General features: G+C 41.2%; 1 protein-coding gene across 3 annotated transcripts in view; it reads right to left on the reverse strand.

The window, feature by feature from the left end:
- The window catches only part of mtmr8 (myotubularin related protein 8), a 44,950-nt gene extending 25,971 nt beyond the window's left edge, over positions 1–18,979 (reverse strand). For 2 of the 3 annotated variants that reach the window (XR_009513527.1, XR_009513526.1), the window contains exons 1-4: positions 18,771–18,979; positions 8,984–9,106; positions 8,263–8,425; positions 2,827–2,984 (exon numbers count right to left, since the gene is read on the reverse strand). Coding sequence is in view for 1 of the 3 variants with exons in the window: in XM_059976972.1 (XP_059832955.1) it covers positions 2,827–2,984; positions 8,263–8,425; positions 8,984–9,106; positions 18,771–18,794 (468 nt within the window). In the remaining 2 variants the exon portion in view is untranslated. The remainder of the gene's footprint in view (positions 1–2,826; positions 2,985–8,262; positions 8,426–8,983; positions 9,107–18,770) is intronic. The other variant, XM_059976972.1, reaches the window with a different exon arrangement.
- Between the last annotated feature and the right edge of the window lie 425 nt (positions 18,980–19,404).

The following is a 19,404-nucleotide window of genomic DNA, read 5'->3' on the forward strand; positions in this document are numbered from 1 at the left end:
TGGTATACAAATGTTATTATATAGAAAGTAGTATGTTAACAAGAGTTGAAATTTTATTACAAGAAAGCAGATTTTTAATAAGTACAGTTTTTAGTTCGCAAGTGCGTGAAACCAGCAATAACTCCTGGCCTTCAATTGTGTACTATTTAGTTTAATGATATGGAGGGTCAGACTGTAACTGTGTTAAGTTCATTTGTATCTAGGTATTCTTATGTATGAATCACAAAAAGTTAGTAGGTCCATGTAGATACGGCGACGAGTTATGCAGATTAGGAGACCGCTTTATCGAGCACCTCCACTCGATCTGCAAAAAGCAGGACTTCCCAGTGGCCAACCATTTTAACTCCTATCTCCAATTCCATTCCAACATGGCAATCCATAACATCCTCTTCTGCCATGATAAGGCCACTCTCATGTTGGAGAAGCAACATCTCATACTCCATCTTGATAGCCTCCAACCCAATGGCATGAACATCGATTTCTCCAATTTCTGATCATTTTTCCCCCTTCCCCAGTTCCCTCTTACCTCTTCTCCTCGCCAGCCTATCACCTGGTTTCCCCTCCTCCTTCCCCTTCCCCCATGGTCCACTCTCTTCTCCTCAGATTCTTTCTTTTCCAGTCTTTTGCCTTTCCCACTTATCACCTCCCAGCTTCTTACTCCATTCCCCCTCCCCCACCCATGTGGCCTCACCTATCACATTCTACCTTGTCTCCTTCCACTCCCCCCACCTTCTTATTCTGTTGTTATTTGCGGGAGGGGGTTACATAGAATACTCTCGAGAGATTGCTCTCCCTTCCTGTTTTTGACTTTGACTCTGATTCAGAAGACAATCATACACAACTTCTCTGCAGCTGTGATGCTATCACTGATGAGTAATGCCACTCCCTCCCTATCACATTTGAAATGTGTAAACCCACAACATCCAGCAGCCATTTCTGCCCACGTGACCACCTTTGCTCTCTTCTGCTTTCATTGTCACTGCCATACTGATGTAATATTGCAGGAACGAATGCCAAATGAAGTCAGAAACATGGTCGCCTTTCATCTAGTATGAACATTTGAGTTTCATATTCAATAATGGACTTCACAACACTGCAAGGTCTAAATGTTTTAATAAATCCATGACAAATGCTTCTGGATCAATTTTAATAATGATATTGACTTAACAAAGCAGTTCATTAATTTTATTTCTATCATCTTTCTCATCAACTAAAAATGTATCTTTTACCAAATCAGATTTATACAACAGCATATGTTAGTGTACAAACGAGTGCCTGATGGTCTGCACAGATGCGTTGGGCCAGAGGAATTGTTTCCAGGTTCTCACTCTATGACTAGAACTGTTTGACAAGGTTTTGAACATTTATTTTCCTGACATCTAAAAATTTACACAGACATGAATAATAATATCAATTAATTATTCCAACTACAGTAATAGCTATTTTTCTGTTCACCTTTGGATTGCACTGCAATGCAATTTTTCATATTTACAAAATCTTTTCAAAAGGAATGAAGCAATACTTAAAGATTAGTCACTAATGCTAGGAATGGAAGAAAAGCTTTAAAATTTAACAAGCTGCAGATATGTTTTGAACTTTAGTCTAGATATTCCCTGGAAAACTGAAGTTCAGACTTTAGAAACAGGCCAGATTTTGATGAAATCATGAATAATCGTATTTCAAACTAAATACATCGATCTAGTGAACTCTGTAAGTTTTATTCTCACATCAGAGATGTCAGCTACTGGAAAGTTTAAAGCCATTTTTCACCACAGAGTCAGCGAATAGTTTGGCTGGTTCAGAAAAATGAATCAGCAAAATATACTGACAAGCATAACAAACAGATTTTATGATAGGTCTCTTTTAACATAATCCCACCATTAGTCATAGAAACCAACCATTCACCTCAGTGTTTCCATGCAAAAACTGTTTTAAGATCTAAGCAATTAATTCTATATTTTTTCCCAATCCAGATTAGATTCCATCACCTTATAAAACAATTTAAATTAATTCCTATCCTTTCGAAACCTAATCAATGTCAATATTAGCACAAAAAACAAGGTAAGTTTAAACAAGTTAGTCAAGCTCAGTGTAAGTTTTCTTAAAATGAACTTGTCACTGCCTGCAGGAAAGTGAAATTCCAGCAGTGATCTTTGCTGGTGATGTTGGAAATCCACCAAAAGCGGAAACTAAATAGGATATTGATTCAGCTCTTATAAATAAGGAAGGCAGTTTCAAATTCAAGGCTCCAGGAATACAGAACATTGGCAAAAACAACATAAAAGTATGAGATGAAAATACTGTAACATTTAGAATTGGGTTTATTTTGTATCTGTGCTGGAAAAATATTTCAAGTGAAATTAGGGATCTGTATTGTCATCCCCCCCGAGATGCAAATTCTTGTTCTGTTTTGGTTTTAGATAGACTGTCTTTGGAAGACTGTCGAATGGATTTTTTTTTTCAGATATCAGTCTGGACAGTGTTACAAAGTGTCTGGAGAGAGAACTTCAAATTCACATTTGCACACTTTCCAGCATGAGTAAACAAGAAATAGAGAGTGAAACTGTAACCACTGTTTACCCTAAGCTTCGTACATGACAACCAATCATTTGCTCTGGCAAAATCAGATAAATTAAGAGACCCTAAACTAAGCACAAATTCCAAGGATCTGCTGGCTCATATTCATAAACTGTATTCAACTAAGCTAATGCTAAGACTAACAATTAAACTAAGTTGTGATAACTATTTGGGAACTGTGATCCCATCAATGATACCTGTAACTGTGATCATACCTGGCTTATAAAAAAGTACAAAAGAACTGCTCACCTGATAATTTTCATTGACATCGGTCTGCTCCCAGTGTCCATTAGGTACTCCCATTCGCTGAAATTCTTCCCTTAAATCTATCATTTTCCAGCCGATGTCTCTCTCCATTTCCTTATGTTTAGGGTTGTATGAGAAAGCATAAAGTTCCTCATACTCCACTGAAATGTAATCAATTTTGTTGCAAAGTTAATAAAGATAAAACTGCTCATGTATAAAAGGAACACCCTTAACAATCATCAATAAAAATTTTATATATAAACCATAATAATACTGAATGCCAATATGTTACTGAATGGAACATTATCAAATTCATGACAGGTTTATAGGCAAGATATCCCTAATTACCCATGAGGTTTTTAAATTATGCTGTTCCTCTGTGTGAACACATCCCACAAACAAAATAAGCAGCATCCTGGTGCAGATTGTAAGATCCAGGCCAGATGAGTCAGTGCCGAAGTGTGCAGGAATGTGCTGAAGTCCATGCAGCTAACAGAAAAGGAGACAGTCTCTGGTTCTTATTGTGTAGGAACCCAGACTAAGTTCAGTGACAATTAAGTTTTGCACACAATTTAGCAGATAGATCTGTCCTTTGTAGCAACACTTTTTTGTCTAACTCATTTGTGAGATAAATAAAATGCCATCTAGATGTGTCCAAGACATCAGTACCATTAAAGGAATCACTTAATGCAAATCTTCAAAGCATAGTTGAATCTGCAGTCAAACTTTACTACCACAAAAGAAAAGATCAAAGTACCGTAGATTCCGGACTACAGAGCGCACCTGATTAAAAGCCGCATGCTCTAATTTTAGACAGAAAATCAATTTTGTACTTGTACAGGCCGCACCGGATTTTAAGCCGCAGGTGTCCCACGTTGTAATATGAGATATTTACACAGAAAGATATTACACGTGAGGATTTTTTAACTTTTAATTAAATCCGTATGGTAACATAAACAAATACATATTGCAAATGCTTTTTTTCGAACAGTGCCTGTAACACAGCTACTTTTAAATATACATACGTATCGGTAACACACAAATTACGTTGCGTATACTTTTTTACTGAACAGTGCACGAACAACATTCCAATATCTCCTAACGACTGGTAAAAAAAATATATATACTGCAGCCTACCAGGAAAAGTTATTGATCGCCTTCTTCATCTTCCTCCTGCGCACTAAAACCATCAAAGTCCTCTTCTTCAGAGTCCGAATTGAACAACCTCAGGATCTCGTCACTCACTTCAGTCTCTTCGTTGTTGCTCTCACTTGAGCGCACGCGGTCGTCTTCATCATGCAGCAGTCCAGCCTTTCGAAACCCGTTGATGATGGTGGATGTTGTGACACGGCTCCACGCATTTAGGATCCACTGGCACACTTGAGTTAAAGATGCTCTTCGCATGCGTCCTGTTTTGGTAAAGGATTTCTCACCGCTCGTCATACAAGCCTCCCACTCAACGCGCAGCGCCACTTTAAATGCCCGGTTCACGCTGATGTCCAGTGGCTGCAAATACTTCGTGGTGCCTCCAGGAATTACAGCTGGAATTGAGTTTGTACTCTTGATGGCAGCTTTCACTGAACTTTCATTGTCAGCCGCTTAAAAAATCACCATCAGTGGAAGCTTTAGTCCGGATGCTGTGCAGCTCAGAACACAAGTAAAATGCGTTCTCTCATGGCCACTTGTTTTCAGTGTGATGGACGAGTCACCTTTTTTATTAACAGTCCGAGTGAGAGGCAGGTCAAACGTCAAAGGTACTTCATCCATATTTATGATATCATCTGGCCCGATGGAATTCTCCGCTATCTTTGTTTGAGTGAATGTGCGGAAGTTAGCAAGTTGTTCCTCGTGGTTGGGAGGGAGCTGCTGACACAGAGTCGTGCGTACCCTGAAGGACAGGCCTTTTCGTCTCATAAATCTAAAACACCACGATGGCCCACCTCTAAAATCTTCGATTTTCATTTTGGTGGCGATTGCTTTAGCCTTCAGTCTGATCTGCACGGTGGAATCACCGCGGCCGCCTGCTCTCTGTGTGTTAACCCAGTCTTCAAGAAAGTTTTCAAGTTCGGGCCATCTGCTATGATTACCTCTGAAAGCTTTTGTCATCATTTTGCATTGACTCAGTTCTTCACGCTGGCGTCTCCACCGTCTCACCATCGATTCATTTATGCCAAGATTATGTGCAGCAGCTCAATTTCCTTCTTCAACCGCCAGATTGATCGCCTTTAACTTAAAAGCTGCATCACATGCTTTTCTTCGAGTGTTTTCCATGTTGATGAGGGTGAGTACAAATGACTGATTTACAATAATTTAATTGTGAAAGTGCGCTTGATTTATCGTACAATTTCATTGGACCTCTGTGAACTACTCATCAATTATATTGTTCTACCACGAAAATACACATTACAGTTCACATGCACCAGAACCCCTGAGTTTAACAAGACTCATAAACTAAGCAACTTGAAATCAATGTCTCAGATTCCCTGAAATGTGTAATTCCATAATATTGCATTCAAAATATCCCAGCAATGACACTAAACACAAGAGATTCTGCAGATGCTGGAAATCTTGAGCAACACATACAAAATGCTGGAGAACTCAGTAGGTCAGGCAGCAGCAGCTACGGAGGGGAATATACAGTTGATATTTCAAGCTGAAACCCTTCATCAGAACTCCAATAAATATTCTTAAATCCAAAAAGACCAACCATGAAAAAGCACCTGCTTACTTGCAACTTCGCCAGGCAAATGAGAAGCAACCACTTCTATTGGTACTGCCACAATGACACTTATTAAACTATGCAATCGCCACTGATACTTCAAGCCCATTGAAACCAGACACTTTGTGGGACACTGATTTTGTACCATTGAAAGAAGGCAGAAGACATTAAATGAATAAATGTTAATGTTCCCTAATCAACATCACTCATTAAAATACTGTGGAGCAATGGTTAACTAATCGAGTGTTTTTGTGTATTTTCTGACATACGGACAAAACCAACTTACGGATGTCTATAAAAATGGAACCCGTTCAAAATCTAGAATTGGCCTGCAGTGTGCTTAACCAAATGTTTCTTCTCAAAATTGTTTCTATTGCATCGAACAAAATGTTACTGTACTACACAATGCTATCCTTTTAGGTAAGCACCCTTTGGAAATTTTGCAGTTTCAAACTTCTAAAATATTTTAAAAAGTAACTAAAATGCTGACACAAGTTTCCCATAATGAAATGAGCTAACAAAGATAGTTTGTGAGTAGGCACTGCAAATTAGGACAGAATCAAAGCAATTCTCTATAGAGAGTTCTCTTATTTTTCTTGCACTGCATATAATTTCCAAACATAGAATTACAACATAAAAGCATTGCCTCAATTTTTGACACCTTAAAGTACAACTGGCTATTCACTAAAAACAGATTTGAAAATCTGTGCAAGGAATGAGTGTGTGATTCAGCCCCTAGAAGAACACACTAGTTAACAAATACCTGTTGCTTCACTTCACTTTATAAATAAAACAGATCCCTGTCCATGTTTTCCAGAACCAACATTCTTCTAGCATCAAAATCCCAACAGGTTTCTTGACATTTTTATTCCATGTCCTCTACAATCCAAAAAATATCCATCATCCCAGTTCAGTATTTTATCCCTGTTCCTGCCAATATTGTTGAAATAGTAGTGCATATTTTCGGCAATTACAAGGTCCATTTTAATGCTTCCCTGGCCAGCCTCCTATCATCATAAACATTAGCTTATCCAAAACTTTGCTACCTTGTTCAGATCACATGCAGTCTTTTTTTATATACTTCTGTTCCCAAGACCTCAAGACATTAATTCTAAGTTCCCTTTTTTTTGTAATTTATTTTTTTATTGAAGTTCATCATCAAACATTTCCATAAGATGTATTTCAGACATTGTACATATATATCATATAATTATATATATCACAAATCTCCACAAAGTATTTATCTGACGTATACACTTATAGAAAAGAGTGGAAAGAAAAAACAAGCAAAAGGAAAGAACTATGTACAAGTAGGGAGCGATCTTTTTTTTTACAACAGATTCATTGATTTGTGAGAATAAAATCAGGCCTATGAGGCATTATGTAGTTAAACCATTTTTCCCAGTATGAATCAAATTGTTCCAGCTTATGGTTAACAGATGTTGTTACCTTCTCCATTTTGTAAATGTCCATTGTAATTTCCATCCACGTATTTAAAGTTGGGCTCTCCTGTGATAACCATTTCCTAGTAAAAGTCTTTTTACCAGCCACCACCAGTATATTGATTAAATATTTATCTCTTTTCAATCATTCTTGACATCCCTTAAGGTTCATCATCTCTCCTTTTACCATAACTTTTCACATCCCTGTACTGTCAACCTCTAAAAAATTTATGTCCCTTAAACTCCGAACTCTTTTGCATCCTCATTCTTTTCACTGCAAAGCTGGCAGCTCTGTCATTGTTAAATCTGGTCCACAGAAACTGCATCAATAGAAACTCACTCAACAAACAAGGTAGACCTCAAGCTCAACACAATTTTCCTAACCCATCTCCATATTGATAACTGTCCTAATAGCAGAAATCAATCAACTTTGATGTTGAATATGGTCATGACTGAGCCATCAGTCTTCGGGAGCAGAGAATTTCAACGATTCACTACTTTTCCCCTCATTTTGATCCTAAGTGGCGCAGTCCTTACTTTCAGATTGTGACCCGCATTCTAGACTCTTAGCCAGGAGAAACATCCTCCGATGTCTACTTGTTGAGCATTAAGAATGTTTTTGTTTGTTTCAAGCTCTGAATTTCCTTGTAGCCAAGATTTTAATCACTCAATATCTTTTTCTTTGATTCACCGTTAACTTTGCCCTGATTATGTATCTATGAAGCAGCCAGAAATATTATCATGGTTGAGGGACAAATAAATACATTCACTAATTTGTGATTTTCTCTAATATTTCCTATTTATCATCCAACACTGACACAATATGGAGTGGCAACAATGTCTGTCAACCTCTAAAGCAGCAACATAATGGTCTGTTTTTAGTAAATTCATTTGATCTAGGTGAAATTGTCTTTGTATTGTACAATTAAAAATAATATGAACAGTGGAGTTGAGTCAATTAGGAACCTCACTCTGGATCATTAAAGCCAGCAAAAACACAGTTACCCCATTTAAATTTAGGTTTTATTCAAAGAGCCCTAGTGATTTCTAATCAACTTAACTAGTAGGAAAATTTTGCTTCATCATCATAGATTTCCTGTTTGTGATTATGCTGGGCATTCACAGCAATCACCTTGAAGTAACAAATAATATGGAAATTTTGAAAATATGTGATCAGATACCAAAACAATGCATCAGCTACTGAACAGAACTAAGGCAAGTGAAAGTGCTAAGAAACTTAAGAAATTTACATGGAGGTTTACAAAGGGTGTATTGTACCTGGTTGTGACAGTCTGAGAAGTGAACTGTAAACATCATGGCAATCACGCTCTCGACCAATAACGAAGTGTGCAACTCTGAAGTTCTTGCAATGGATTAACAATGGACACCCTGCAGAAGTAAGGGGAAGCTTCTCTATTGCTGAAATGTGATGGTGCAAGATCTATAAGAAGAAATAAAACAAATTAGTTTCAATGTCTGGCCATGAATTCTGTAGTTTTTCATTTGGCAACAGCAGTTTCAATTGCAATGTTCTCAAATCTCTTGTAAATAAAGTAATCAAAATGAAAACTGAAACAAATACCACTGTTACCCACTAGGAATCCAAATAGATTGTGAAAATGAGAAACAAAAGACAATTCATATTGCTGACACCCACTAGTAACTAACTTCTACCTTAAATTACTCACTGGGGTAAGGATACCGAGCTGACACACAAACTTATTGCAGATTCTAGAAAACCAGGAAAAGTTAGGCATAAACAGAAACTAAAATCTGAAGTATTAACCTTGTCACTTTCTAATCACTTGCTTAAAATTTTTCACTAATTTTGTTTCTATCAGAGGCCAGTTTTATACTGCTTCAAATATTGCAATTCATTGACGTCAAAAGTATATAAAACCCAAACATCAAAATAAGCATTTATTACTAGTGGGTACTTTTACTCTCAAGAGTCAAATGTTAGCACAAAAGCAGTGCACAATAATATGCAATTACACACCCATGTCTCCTTTCGGACCTCTGATGTAGATTCTACAAATATCAGATGTGTTGCAGTCAAGTAAAGTGTTCCCAGTGTTGGTTTCTTCGAAGTAAACCGGTCAAGCAACTTTACATATTCCACCTGCAAGAAATACAAAGGCAAATGAAAATTAAAAATTTGAACTAAAGTTCTTCAATAGTTAAGTAGTTATATTCACAGTAGAGGAATTATTTGCCTTTCACCATAACACTAAAAAACCACATAAAGACATGCAGATACAGATGGTGATTAACTCAGCAAATAAAAGCCACCGGGCTTGAAAAAAAACATGTTACTTATATAGAATGAAGCAGCCATAATGGGCCTTAATATAACACTGCTTTCAAAACTCCTATGTTCACATTTAGAATCAAAACAACTGATGCAAATTTCAGAGGCACTGTGGCATTGATAGTGATAGATAGGCACAAACATTTTACATATTATGTGTCACAGGAAACATTTCACAAAAATGTAATCAGAATAAATTATTTTCAACTAAGTAATGCACGCGATTGTCCTCCTTTTAATCGTTCTTCATCAAATCATTAGGCATGGTCAGAAACTGAAACAAGTTAATATCCCACCCCCCAATGATACCATGCCATAATAACAACAGATAGAAAAATGCTTTAAGTTCATTGATACTTTTAAAAATCACACTATCAGCATGAGAACAATCTGGATACACTCGTTTTCAAGGTTCAGAGTTCAAAGTAAATTTATCATCAAAAGCATTTATATGTTACCAGATACTACCCTGAGATACATTTCCTTGCAGGCATTCACAGTAGAACAAAGAAATTCGATAGAATCAATAAGAAACTACACACAAGCAGACAATCATTTTAAATTCTGAAACATTTGAACAAGTGCAACAGAAACGGATAGCCTCTCACTTTGAAACAAACTTCACTGCATTGAACAAATGTTCTTAATCAACAACCACTGAGAAATAAGGAGGTGTATTTGTAGGCCACTATTTATTGATTGACTGATTGAGAGAGATGCAGCATGGAATAAGCCCTTGCAGCCACACCGCCCAGCAGCCTCCGATTTAACCCTAGTCTAATCACAAAACAATTTACCTACCAACCAGTCTTTGGACTGTGGGAGCAAACCAGAGCACCCAGACTGGAGAAAACCCAAAACATTCCACAAAGAGGGCATACAGACTCCTTTCAGGTGACAGTGGAAATGAATACCAATGTCCCAAACTTTAAAAGCTCACATTAACCGTTATGCTACCATGGTGCCCTTGTTGATGTACAAACGTTTGTAGAATGATAAATGTGATTTATAATAACATTTATGAAAGTGAAAGTGTATAGTATGTACTTAACCATGGTAAATGTATTACTTAATTACAAATTGATGCTCAGCAACAAAAGGTTATTTCAATAAAATAAAAAATATCAGGGTTTTAAAAAAAGACTACTATGTTAAAGAGATTTTATCTTTATTGTTTAAGGGACTCTTGCAAGCATTAACATCCAAAAAGAAACAGTGATGCTTGCATTTTATTCATTATTAGCAAATAAAATTACCAAACAATGTAATGTATTTCCAGTTCCAAAAGTAAAATACTGTGAATCTAAAGTTTAATAAATCCTTCGTATTTTTTATTTACATGAATTTTAATATTTTTTGAAACCTACTGAAAAAGAGACATGTACAGATTAAAAAGAAAACACAATTTTTGCAGGCAACAGAGCTGACCAAGTTAACAGTCAGGTTTTGCCAGCTGTCAAAACATTCGGAGAATCTTTGAAGCAGAGATTACTCCTCAAGCACTGGAAGCCCCACTGATTCGGAGGTCCTGTATGTTAAGGGCCAGTGAAAACATCCGTCTGCTTATGGATCAGCTAGTTATGAATTGGGAAGGTCAATTGTGCCATATTTACACAAACAGACTAAACAAACAATTTCTGGCCCAATACAATCCTTGCTTCTGCCGCCCTGTCCAATGGATCCTGAATTCTAAAAATCTACCACAGTTCATTTCTAGTTCCTTTATTAATTGATTTAAAAAAACAAGTCCGCTACCCTTTCAATTGTTCCTGCAGCTGTAATCTTTCAGTTCTGACCCCAACCATTTAAATACTGCCTCCTTGTTCTTTTTACAGCATAGTTTCCCCAACTCAGCTTTTTAAGTGCAGCCTAATCAGAGGCTGTACAGACAGATAATACTTTAAAAATGTTTTGAAAGGCAACATTTTAAAATCAAGTGTCTTCAAATCAAGCCACTTGCATCATTCTTACCTTACTCACTAAAAGCTATCTAGAACATAGAACAGAACAGGTCCTTCAGCTCGAGATATTGTGCCAACCCTTAACCAACCCTAACATCAATCTAGCAATTTCCTCCCACATGGCTCGCCATTTTTCCCTCACCATGTGTCTTTCTAAAAGTCTCTTAAATGTCCCTAATGCACCTGCCCCTACCACAACCACTAGCAAAATACTGCATGCACTTACCACGCTCTGTGTAGAAAAACTACCTCTAACATCCCCTCTATACTTTCCACCAAACACCTTAAATTTATACCACCTCATATTAGCCCATGTTAGATCTCACTAGTGATCATTTCCAGGGCAATTAATGACCAATGGACAATCACCCCAAGTCAATTCATAGCAGCTAACATTTGCCAGAATCTAGTCACACAGCTAATGATATAAATTAGCATGTTTCCTCCACTTCCAGCAGAAATTTGAGCTTTCAGAAGTAAACTATGACTTAGGACTTTAGTTCTTAACTCTAAAATAACTAACTGCACTTCATGCAGGGTCAATGTCTTGCTCTTATGTTTCACATTTTGGGGTATGAGTTAAATAATACATTGATGACGGTCTTTCTGAAAAACACCTCTTCTGATGTGCAGTTTGCAGTCACTAGTCCCTCAAAGAGTCAGCAATTTACAGTATCAGAGTAAGCAAAGATCAAAACAGGAAAAGTGGCTCAGTTATGGCTGTCAAGAGAAACAAAAGATTACAGGAAAAAGATAGTCCTTAAAAGCTTGCCAAAAAAAAAAGAGAATCTCAGATTCAGCATAGAAAGACCATTACAAGGGAGAACTGAATACATGAGCTAGCTCTGAGAAACGGTAAAAAAAAACAGTAAGAGCTGTTGTAGAACTGTGAAAGGGAAAAAGATTAGCTGGTTAATTTGGTTCTTTACAGAGTGATAAAAGGTAAATAATATCAAAGATAGGGAAATGAAGACAATTTAAACAAAATGCTGTATGCATAATCACAGAAGATATAAAAATCTGCCTGGAAATAGTGGTGAGGTACAAAGGATGAATGAAGAGTTCAAAGAAAGTAGCATTAGTCTAGAATTAAGTAAGAAAATTGAATGAGACTGAAAAGTAATAAATCTGCAGGAACAAAAAAGCTGCATCTTCAGGTTTGAAGGTGGGAGCAATAGAAACAGTGGTTGACATCTTTCAAAATCCCTTAGTTCATAAAAATGTAAATCTATCCCCACTATTCAAGAAAAGGAGAGAAAACTGACTCTTCACCCGCACTGCTACCTCCTCTTCCCATCAGTCTTGAGAAAACCTTACCCCAAACCCGTAACTTTCCAAGTGCTAACCACTTGTTCTTTTGCACAGCAAGACCACCCTTCCCCAATGACATCACACATCCCCTTCAGCACTATCCGTTGACTACCAATCACTCTTCCTCCATCCACTAATCCCACATTACTCTCAAGCCCTGCAGTTCACTGAAAGCTACGACATTTTTGGGGGTTCAGTTTGCCACACTCCCATCAGGGGCGGATGCTTTGTAGCATCCATACCAGAACTCCTAAAATCAGAAACAGTTACTTTCATTAAGCAATAAGGCTGATCAACCGCTCCACTCACCAACACCACCACTATGTTCTTATTTCCTGTCAGTCACCGTATGTACAACCTGGCATCACTTGATGGATATTCAATCAATATACAGTATATAAGCTATCTTATATATTTATATATATTGTGTGAAGCCTCATCAGTACCTTGGAAAACCTCAACATTATATCCTTGTTTTTATATTCTAATCTTCACATAACACTGTTGCCTTCGACTCAGCCTGCAAGTTAACCTTAGGCGAGGACGCCCAAGTGCCTTTGGACATCAGATTTTTGAATCTTCTGTCTGCATAGAAAATAGTCCACCTTTTTATTCCTCCTACCAGTACATGACCATACAATTACAGAGAACCATAGAACATTACAGCACAGAAACAGGCCTTTTGGCTGTGCCCAACCATTTTGCCTAGTCCCACTGACCTGCATCTAGACCATATCCCTCCATACACCTCTCATCCACGTACCTGTCCAAGTTTTTCTTGGATGCTAAAAGGGAACCCACACTTACAACTTCATTTGACAGCTCATTCCACACTCCCACCACTCTCTGTATGAAGAAAGCCACCCCCCTAATGTTCCCTTTAAACTTCTCCCCTTTCACCCTTAACCCATGTCCTCTGGTTTTTTTCTCCCCTAACCTATTGGAAAAAGCCTGCTTGCATTCACTCATTCTCCTAAGCTCCAGGGAATAAAGTCCTAACCTATTCACCCCTTCTCTGTAACTCAGTTTCTCAAGTCTCGGCAACATCCTTGTAAACCTTCTCTGCACTCTTTCAACCTTATTAATATCCTTCCTGTAATTCAGTGTACCTCTTGACACTGTATTCTATCTGCCACTTCTTTGCCCATTCTCCTAATCTATCCAAGTCCTTCTGCTCCCTGTTTCCTCAACACTACCTGCCCCTCCACCACTCTTTGTATTGTCCAAAAACTCGGCCACTGCCAACAATTTCATCATCCAAATCATTGCTATATATCGTTTAAAAAAATGGTCTCAACACCAACCCCTGCAGACCACCACTAGTAACCAGCAGCTAATCAGAAAAGGGTCCCTTTATTCCTATTCTTTGGCTCCTGCCAACCTCTATCCATGTTAATATCTTTCCAGTAATACCATGAGTTCTTACCTTGCTAAGCAGACTATAGCCAGTCCCCAGGTTACATACGTTCCCTTCCCGAGTCCGTCTTAAGTCAGATTTGTACATAAGTCGGAACAAGTACATCCGGTATTATTTAGCGTCAGTTAGTCAAAAGTTTGTCTTAATTTATAGTATACATTTTACCTTTCTATGCATATAAAATACTTAAGAAACATATGTATTCCAATAATTAAACCACTGTGTTGCTTAGTAATAATTGTTGCTTTCATCGGGGCAGAGTTAAGGACCACCGCACTGAAATCCCCGGGTCCTAAAGTCCACCGCACTGAGACAGGTTAAATGGGACGAGTGGGGGCTGTGCTGGGTTTTGGTACTGTATTTGATCCTCCACAATATTCCGCGTGGGAATTTAAACCGGAGGTGGCAGTGTTTTTTTTACAATGTCGAGTTACGAGCTCGATTATCAACCCGGCACAGATGGTACAGGAGTCACCGGATTGACATTAACCCGGCACGGGAGCAGTCTGTCATTGGATTGAACTTGGGAAGCTCTGTTCTCCAGCCTGGCACTGCACCACCAGCCGACGGGGGGGGGGGGGGGGGGGGTCAGGGTTAATCTTGCTAAGAAAAATTTAAGCCAAATACAAAGTTACACACTCAACACAGTGTCAACGGCAACAACTTAAAATAGTGGACGGCGTTGCGATCCGATTTAAAATGGCGGACTGCGTTCTGCTTCCTCAGTTCCTAAGTACAAGTTGTCCATAAGTCGGACATTCAATACTCGGGGACTACCTGTAATGTGCGGCACCTTGTCCAAGGTCTTCTGAAAACCCAAGTACACAACATCCATCCTGCGTCTATCCTGCTTGTTTTTTTTTCCTCAAAGAATTTCAAGAGGGTTGTCAAGCAAGATTTTCCCGTAACAAAACCATGCTGATTGGCCTATTTTATCATGTGCCTCCAAGTACCCTGACACCTCATCCTCAACAATAAACTCCATCTTCCCAAGTACTGAGGTCAGGCTAACTGGCCTATAATTTCTTTTCTACTGCCTCCCTCCCTTCTTGAAGAGTGGAGTGACAAGTGGAATTTTCCAGTCCTCCAAAGCCATGCTAGAATCCAGTGATTGTTGAAAAATCATCACCAATGCTCCACATCACTTCAGCTACCTCTTTCAGAACCCTGGGCTGCAGTCCATTTGGTCCTGGTGACTTATCTGTCATCTGACCTTTCAGTTTCCCAAGCACCTCCTCTCCAGTAATAGCAACTGCATTCACTTCTGCCCCACAACACTCTCAAACTTCTGGCATACTGCTAATGTATTCCACAGTGAAGATAGATACAAAATACTTTTTTAATTCATCTGCTATTTCTTTCATTTCCCAATACTACCTCTCCAGCATCATTTTTCAGTGGTCTGATATCTACTTTCTCTTTTACTCTTTTTGTTAGTAACCTCTTTGCTATTATTGGCTAGCTTACCTTCATATTTCATCTTTTCTTTCCTTTCGGCTTTTTTAGGTCCCTTCCATTAATTTCTAAAAGTTTCCCAATCCTCGGCCTTCCCACCAATTTTTGTTGTGTTATGTACCCTCTCTTGCAGTTATGGTGTCTTTGACTTCCACTCTCAGCCACAGTTGCATCACCTTGCCTTCAGAATACTTCTTGCACCTTCTTAATTTCTCACAGAAACTCTGGCCATTACTGTTCTGCCATCACCCCTGCTGATGTCCACTTCCACTCAACTTTGGCCAGCTCCTCTTTCATGCCTCTATCATACTGGAAGACTGATACATCTGATTTTAGCTTCTCCCTCTTGAATTGCAGGGTGGGGTCTGTCATATTTTGATCACTGCCTCCTGAGAGTTCCTTTATCTTAACATTCCTAATCAAATCCAGTTCATTACCCAACACCCATTCCAGAATTGCCTTTCCCCTAGTGGGCTCAACCACCACAAGCTGATCTAAAATGACATCTTGTAGTCATTCTACAAATTCTCTCTTTTGGAATCCAACACCAACCTGATTTTCCCAACCCATTGATATCCCCCATGACTATTGTAACATTGTCCTTCTATCTCCCATTGTAATTTGTAGCCCACATCTTGGCTACTGATCAGAGGCCTGTATATAACTTCCATTAGGGACTGTATACCCTTGAAGTTTCTTAACTCTTCCCCAAAAGGATTCTACATATTCCAATCTTACGTCACTTCTTTCTCAAGGATTTGATTTTTTTTTTACCAGCAAAGCTATCTCATCCCCTCTGCCTAACCTTTTGATACACTGTGTATCCTTAGAAGTCAAGATCCCAACTATGTTCTTTCAGCCACAATTCAATAATGCCCACATTATACCTACTAATCTCTAAACTGCATGACACCTATCTTAAGTCTTGTATTGTTACTTTTTTCGATCTTGTCCCCATGTTACACTGCAATTCCTGCCACTGAATGCAATTTTGCCCTACAATCTGCCTATCTTTCCTGAGTCTCAAAGCACACTGCGTCTGGTTGTATACCAACTGCCCCATCGTCAGCCCTATCACTCTGGTTCCCTTTCTCCCACCAAATCATTTTAAACCCTCCCCAACAGGTCTAGCAAACCTGCCCGCAAGGATATTGGTTCCCCTTGACTTCAGGTGTTCCATTCTGGTGAAGGGTCTCGGCCCAAAACATCGACTGTTAACTCTTTTCCATTGATGCTGCCTGGCCTGCAGAGCTCCTCAAGCATTTTGTGTGTGTTGCCTGGATTTCCAGCAACTGCAGACTTTCTTGTGTCAAGTGTAACCCATCCCTCTTGTACAGGTCATACCTTCTCCCCAGAGAGAACCCAATGATTCAGAAATCTGAAACCATGCCCCCGAACTAGTCCCTAAACCATGCATTTATCTACTAAATCATCCTATTCTTACCCTCACTAACCCTTGGCACAAGTAATCCAGAGATGACTACTCTTGAGGTCCTCTTCAGCTTTCTACTTAAATCTCTAAATTCTCTCCTCAGGACCACTTCCTTTCTCCTACCTATATCATTGGTACCAATACGTACTAAGTTCTGGCTGATCACCCTCCCCCTTTGGACCTTTTCCGAGACATGCTGTCGGCAGATGTGCAGATGTAGTTTGAACTATGCCTAGCCGCATTATCGTGAATGTAGAAAGAGCACAGCAATGGGCTAAACACCCATCCTTGTGGTGTGCCAGTGTTGATCTTCAGCCAGGAGATGTTATTTCACATTGGCATTGACTGCAAGCTCCTGGTGAGGAAGTAAAGGATCAAGTTGCAGAGGCCCAGGATTTGGTGCTAGTTGATTAGAAATGAGTGTGTGATGGTGTTGAACGTTCTGTAATCAATAACCGGCAGTATTGCTATTGTCCAGGTGATCCCAGTGGAGAGCAAGTGAGATTGCATTCGCTAGAGACCTATTGAGGCGTTAGGCAAATTGCAGCGGGTCCAGGTTCTTGCTGAAACAAGAGTTGATTCTAGCCATGACCAACCTCTCAAAGCACTTCATCGCAGTCGATGTGAGTGCCACTACGCGACAGGTGTTGAGGCAACTCAGCCAGCTCTTGGGCGGGACGCAAAAGATGAAATGGGGAGGGATCAGAGAGCGCGGAATGGGCGGCAGATCCGGGAGTGAGTATGGGATGGGAGATCGGCAGCGGGAACGGGGCGGGAGATCGGCAGCGGGAACGGGGCGGGAGATCGGCAGCGGGAACGGGGCGGGAGATCGGTAGCGGGAACGGGGCGGGAGGTCGGGAGAGGGAATGGGACGGGAGATCGGCAGCGGGAACGGGGCGGGAGATCGGTAGCGGGAACGGGACGGGACACCGTAGAAGGAATGAGATGGGAGATCGGAGAGAGGGAATGGGACGGGAGATCGAGAGAGGGAATGGGGCGGGAGATCGGGAGAGGGAATGGGACGGGAGATCGAGAGAGGGAATGGGACGGGAGGTCGGGAGAGGGAATGGGGCGGGAGGTCGGGAGAGGGAATGGGGCGGGAGATCGGGAGAGGGAGTGGGACGGGAGATCGGGAGAGGGAATGGGACGGGAGGTCGGGAGAGGGAATGGGACGGGAGATCGGGAGAGGGAATGGGACGGGAGATCGGGAGAGGGAATGGGGCGGGAGGTCGGGAGAGGGAATGGGACGGGAGATCGGGAGAGGGAATGGGGCGGGAGGTCGGGAGAGGGAATGGGACGGGAGATCGGGAGAGGGAATGGGACGGGAGATCGGGAGAGGGAATGGGACGGGAGATCGGGGGAGGGAATGGGGCGGGAGATCGGGAGAGGGAATGGGACGGGAGATCGGGAGAGGGAATGGGACGGGAGATCGGGAGAGGGAATGGGGCGGGAGATCGGGAGAGGGAGTGGGACGGGAGATCGGGAGAGGGAATGGGACGGGAGATCGAGAGAGGGAATGGGGCGGGAGGTCGGGAGAGGGAATGGGGCGGGAGGTCGGGAGAGGGAATGGGACGGGAGATCGGGAGAGGGAGTGGGACGGGAGATCGGGAGAGGGAGTGGGACGGGAGATCGGGAGAGGGAATGGGGCGGGAGGTCGGGAGAGGGAATGGGGCGGGAGGTCGGGAGAGGGAATGGGACGGGAGGTCGGGAGAGGGAATGGGGCGGGAGGTCGGGAGAGGGAATGGGACGTGAGATCGTGCAGTGGGAATTGGACGTGAGATCGAGAGAGGGAATGGTGTGGAGATCGGGAATGAGATGGGAATCGGAGAGAGGACTGGTGGGCAAAGGGGGTGGGATCGAGGAAATGGGCGGCTTTGATTTCCTTGCCGTCGGCCTTACCTTTGGCGTTATGATGTGCTCCATGGTCAGCGGCGTGCTGTCCCTCGGCCGGCGGGAGCCGCAATCAGGCGTCCGACCGGAAGAGCGACGTACTGCGTGTTTCCATTTTCACCAGCTCGGTCCCTCTAGCCATCATCACCGTTAAGGACCGCCATTTCCGGCGGCACCACGTGACCGCCGCCGCTTGCCCCGCCCCCGGCGGGCTGGTCCCGCGAGACTTGAGGGAGGCTCGGCCCGGGCGGGGGTCGGAGTTGCCATCGAGACGGTGGGGCTGGGCAATGTTGCCATGCTTAAATATCATTCTGTTAACGCCACTGAACGTATTGACCAAATCACACCAGAAATGCAAAAATTGTACAATTGGATCACATCTTCCTCTTCCCCCGCCCCGCCCCACACTTCTCTGCGTTGCACAGGGATCGTTTCCTACACGACACCCTGGTCCTTTCATGCCTTCCCACTGATCTGCCTCCTGGTACTTACCCTTGCAAGCAGAACAAGTGTTACGCCTGTCTCTCGCTACCATTCAGGGCCCCAAACGGTCCTTCACCTGTGAGTCTGTGGGGGTCATCTATTGTATCCAGTGCTCCCGGTGTGGATTCCAGTATATCAGGGAGACCCCACACAGATTAGG

The sequence above is a fragment of the Hypanus sabinus genome, chromosome 8, assembly GCF_030144855.1.
Source record: "Hypanus sabinus isolate sHypSab1 chromosome 8, sHypSab1.hap1, whole genome shotgun sequence".
In the NCBI taxonomy this organism is placed as follows: Eukaryota; Metazoa; Chordata; class Chondrichthyes; order Myliobatiformes; family Dasyatidae; genus Hypanus; species Hypanus sabinus.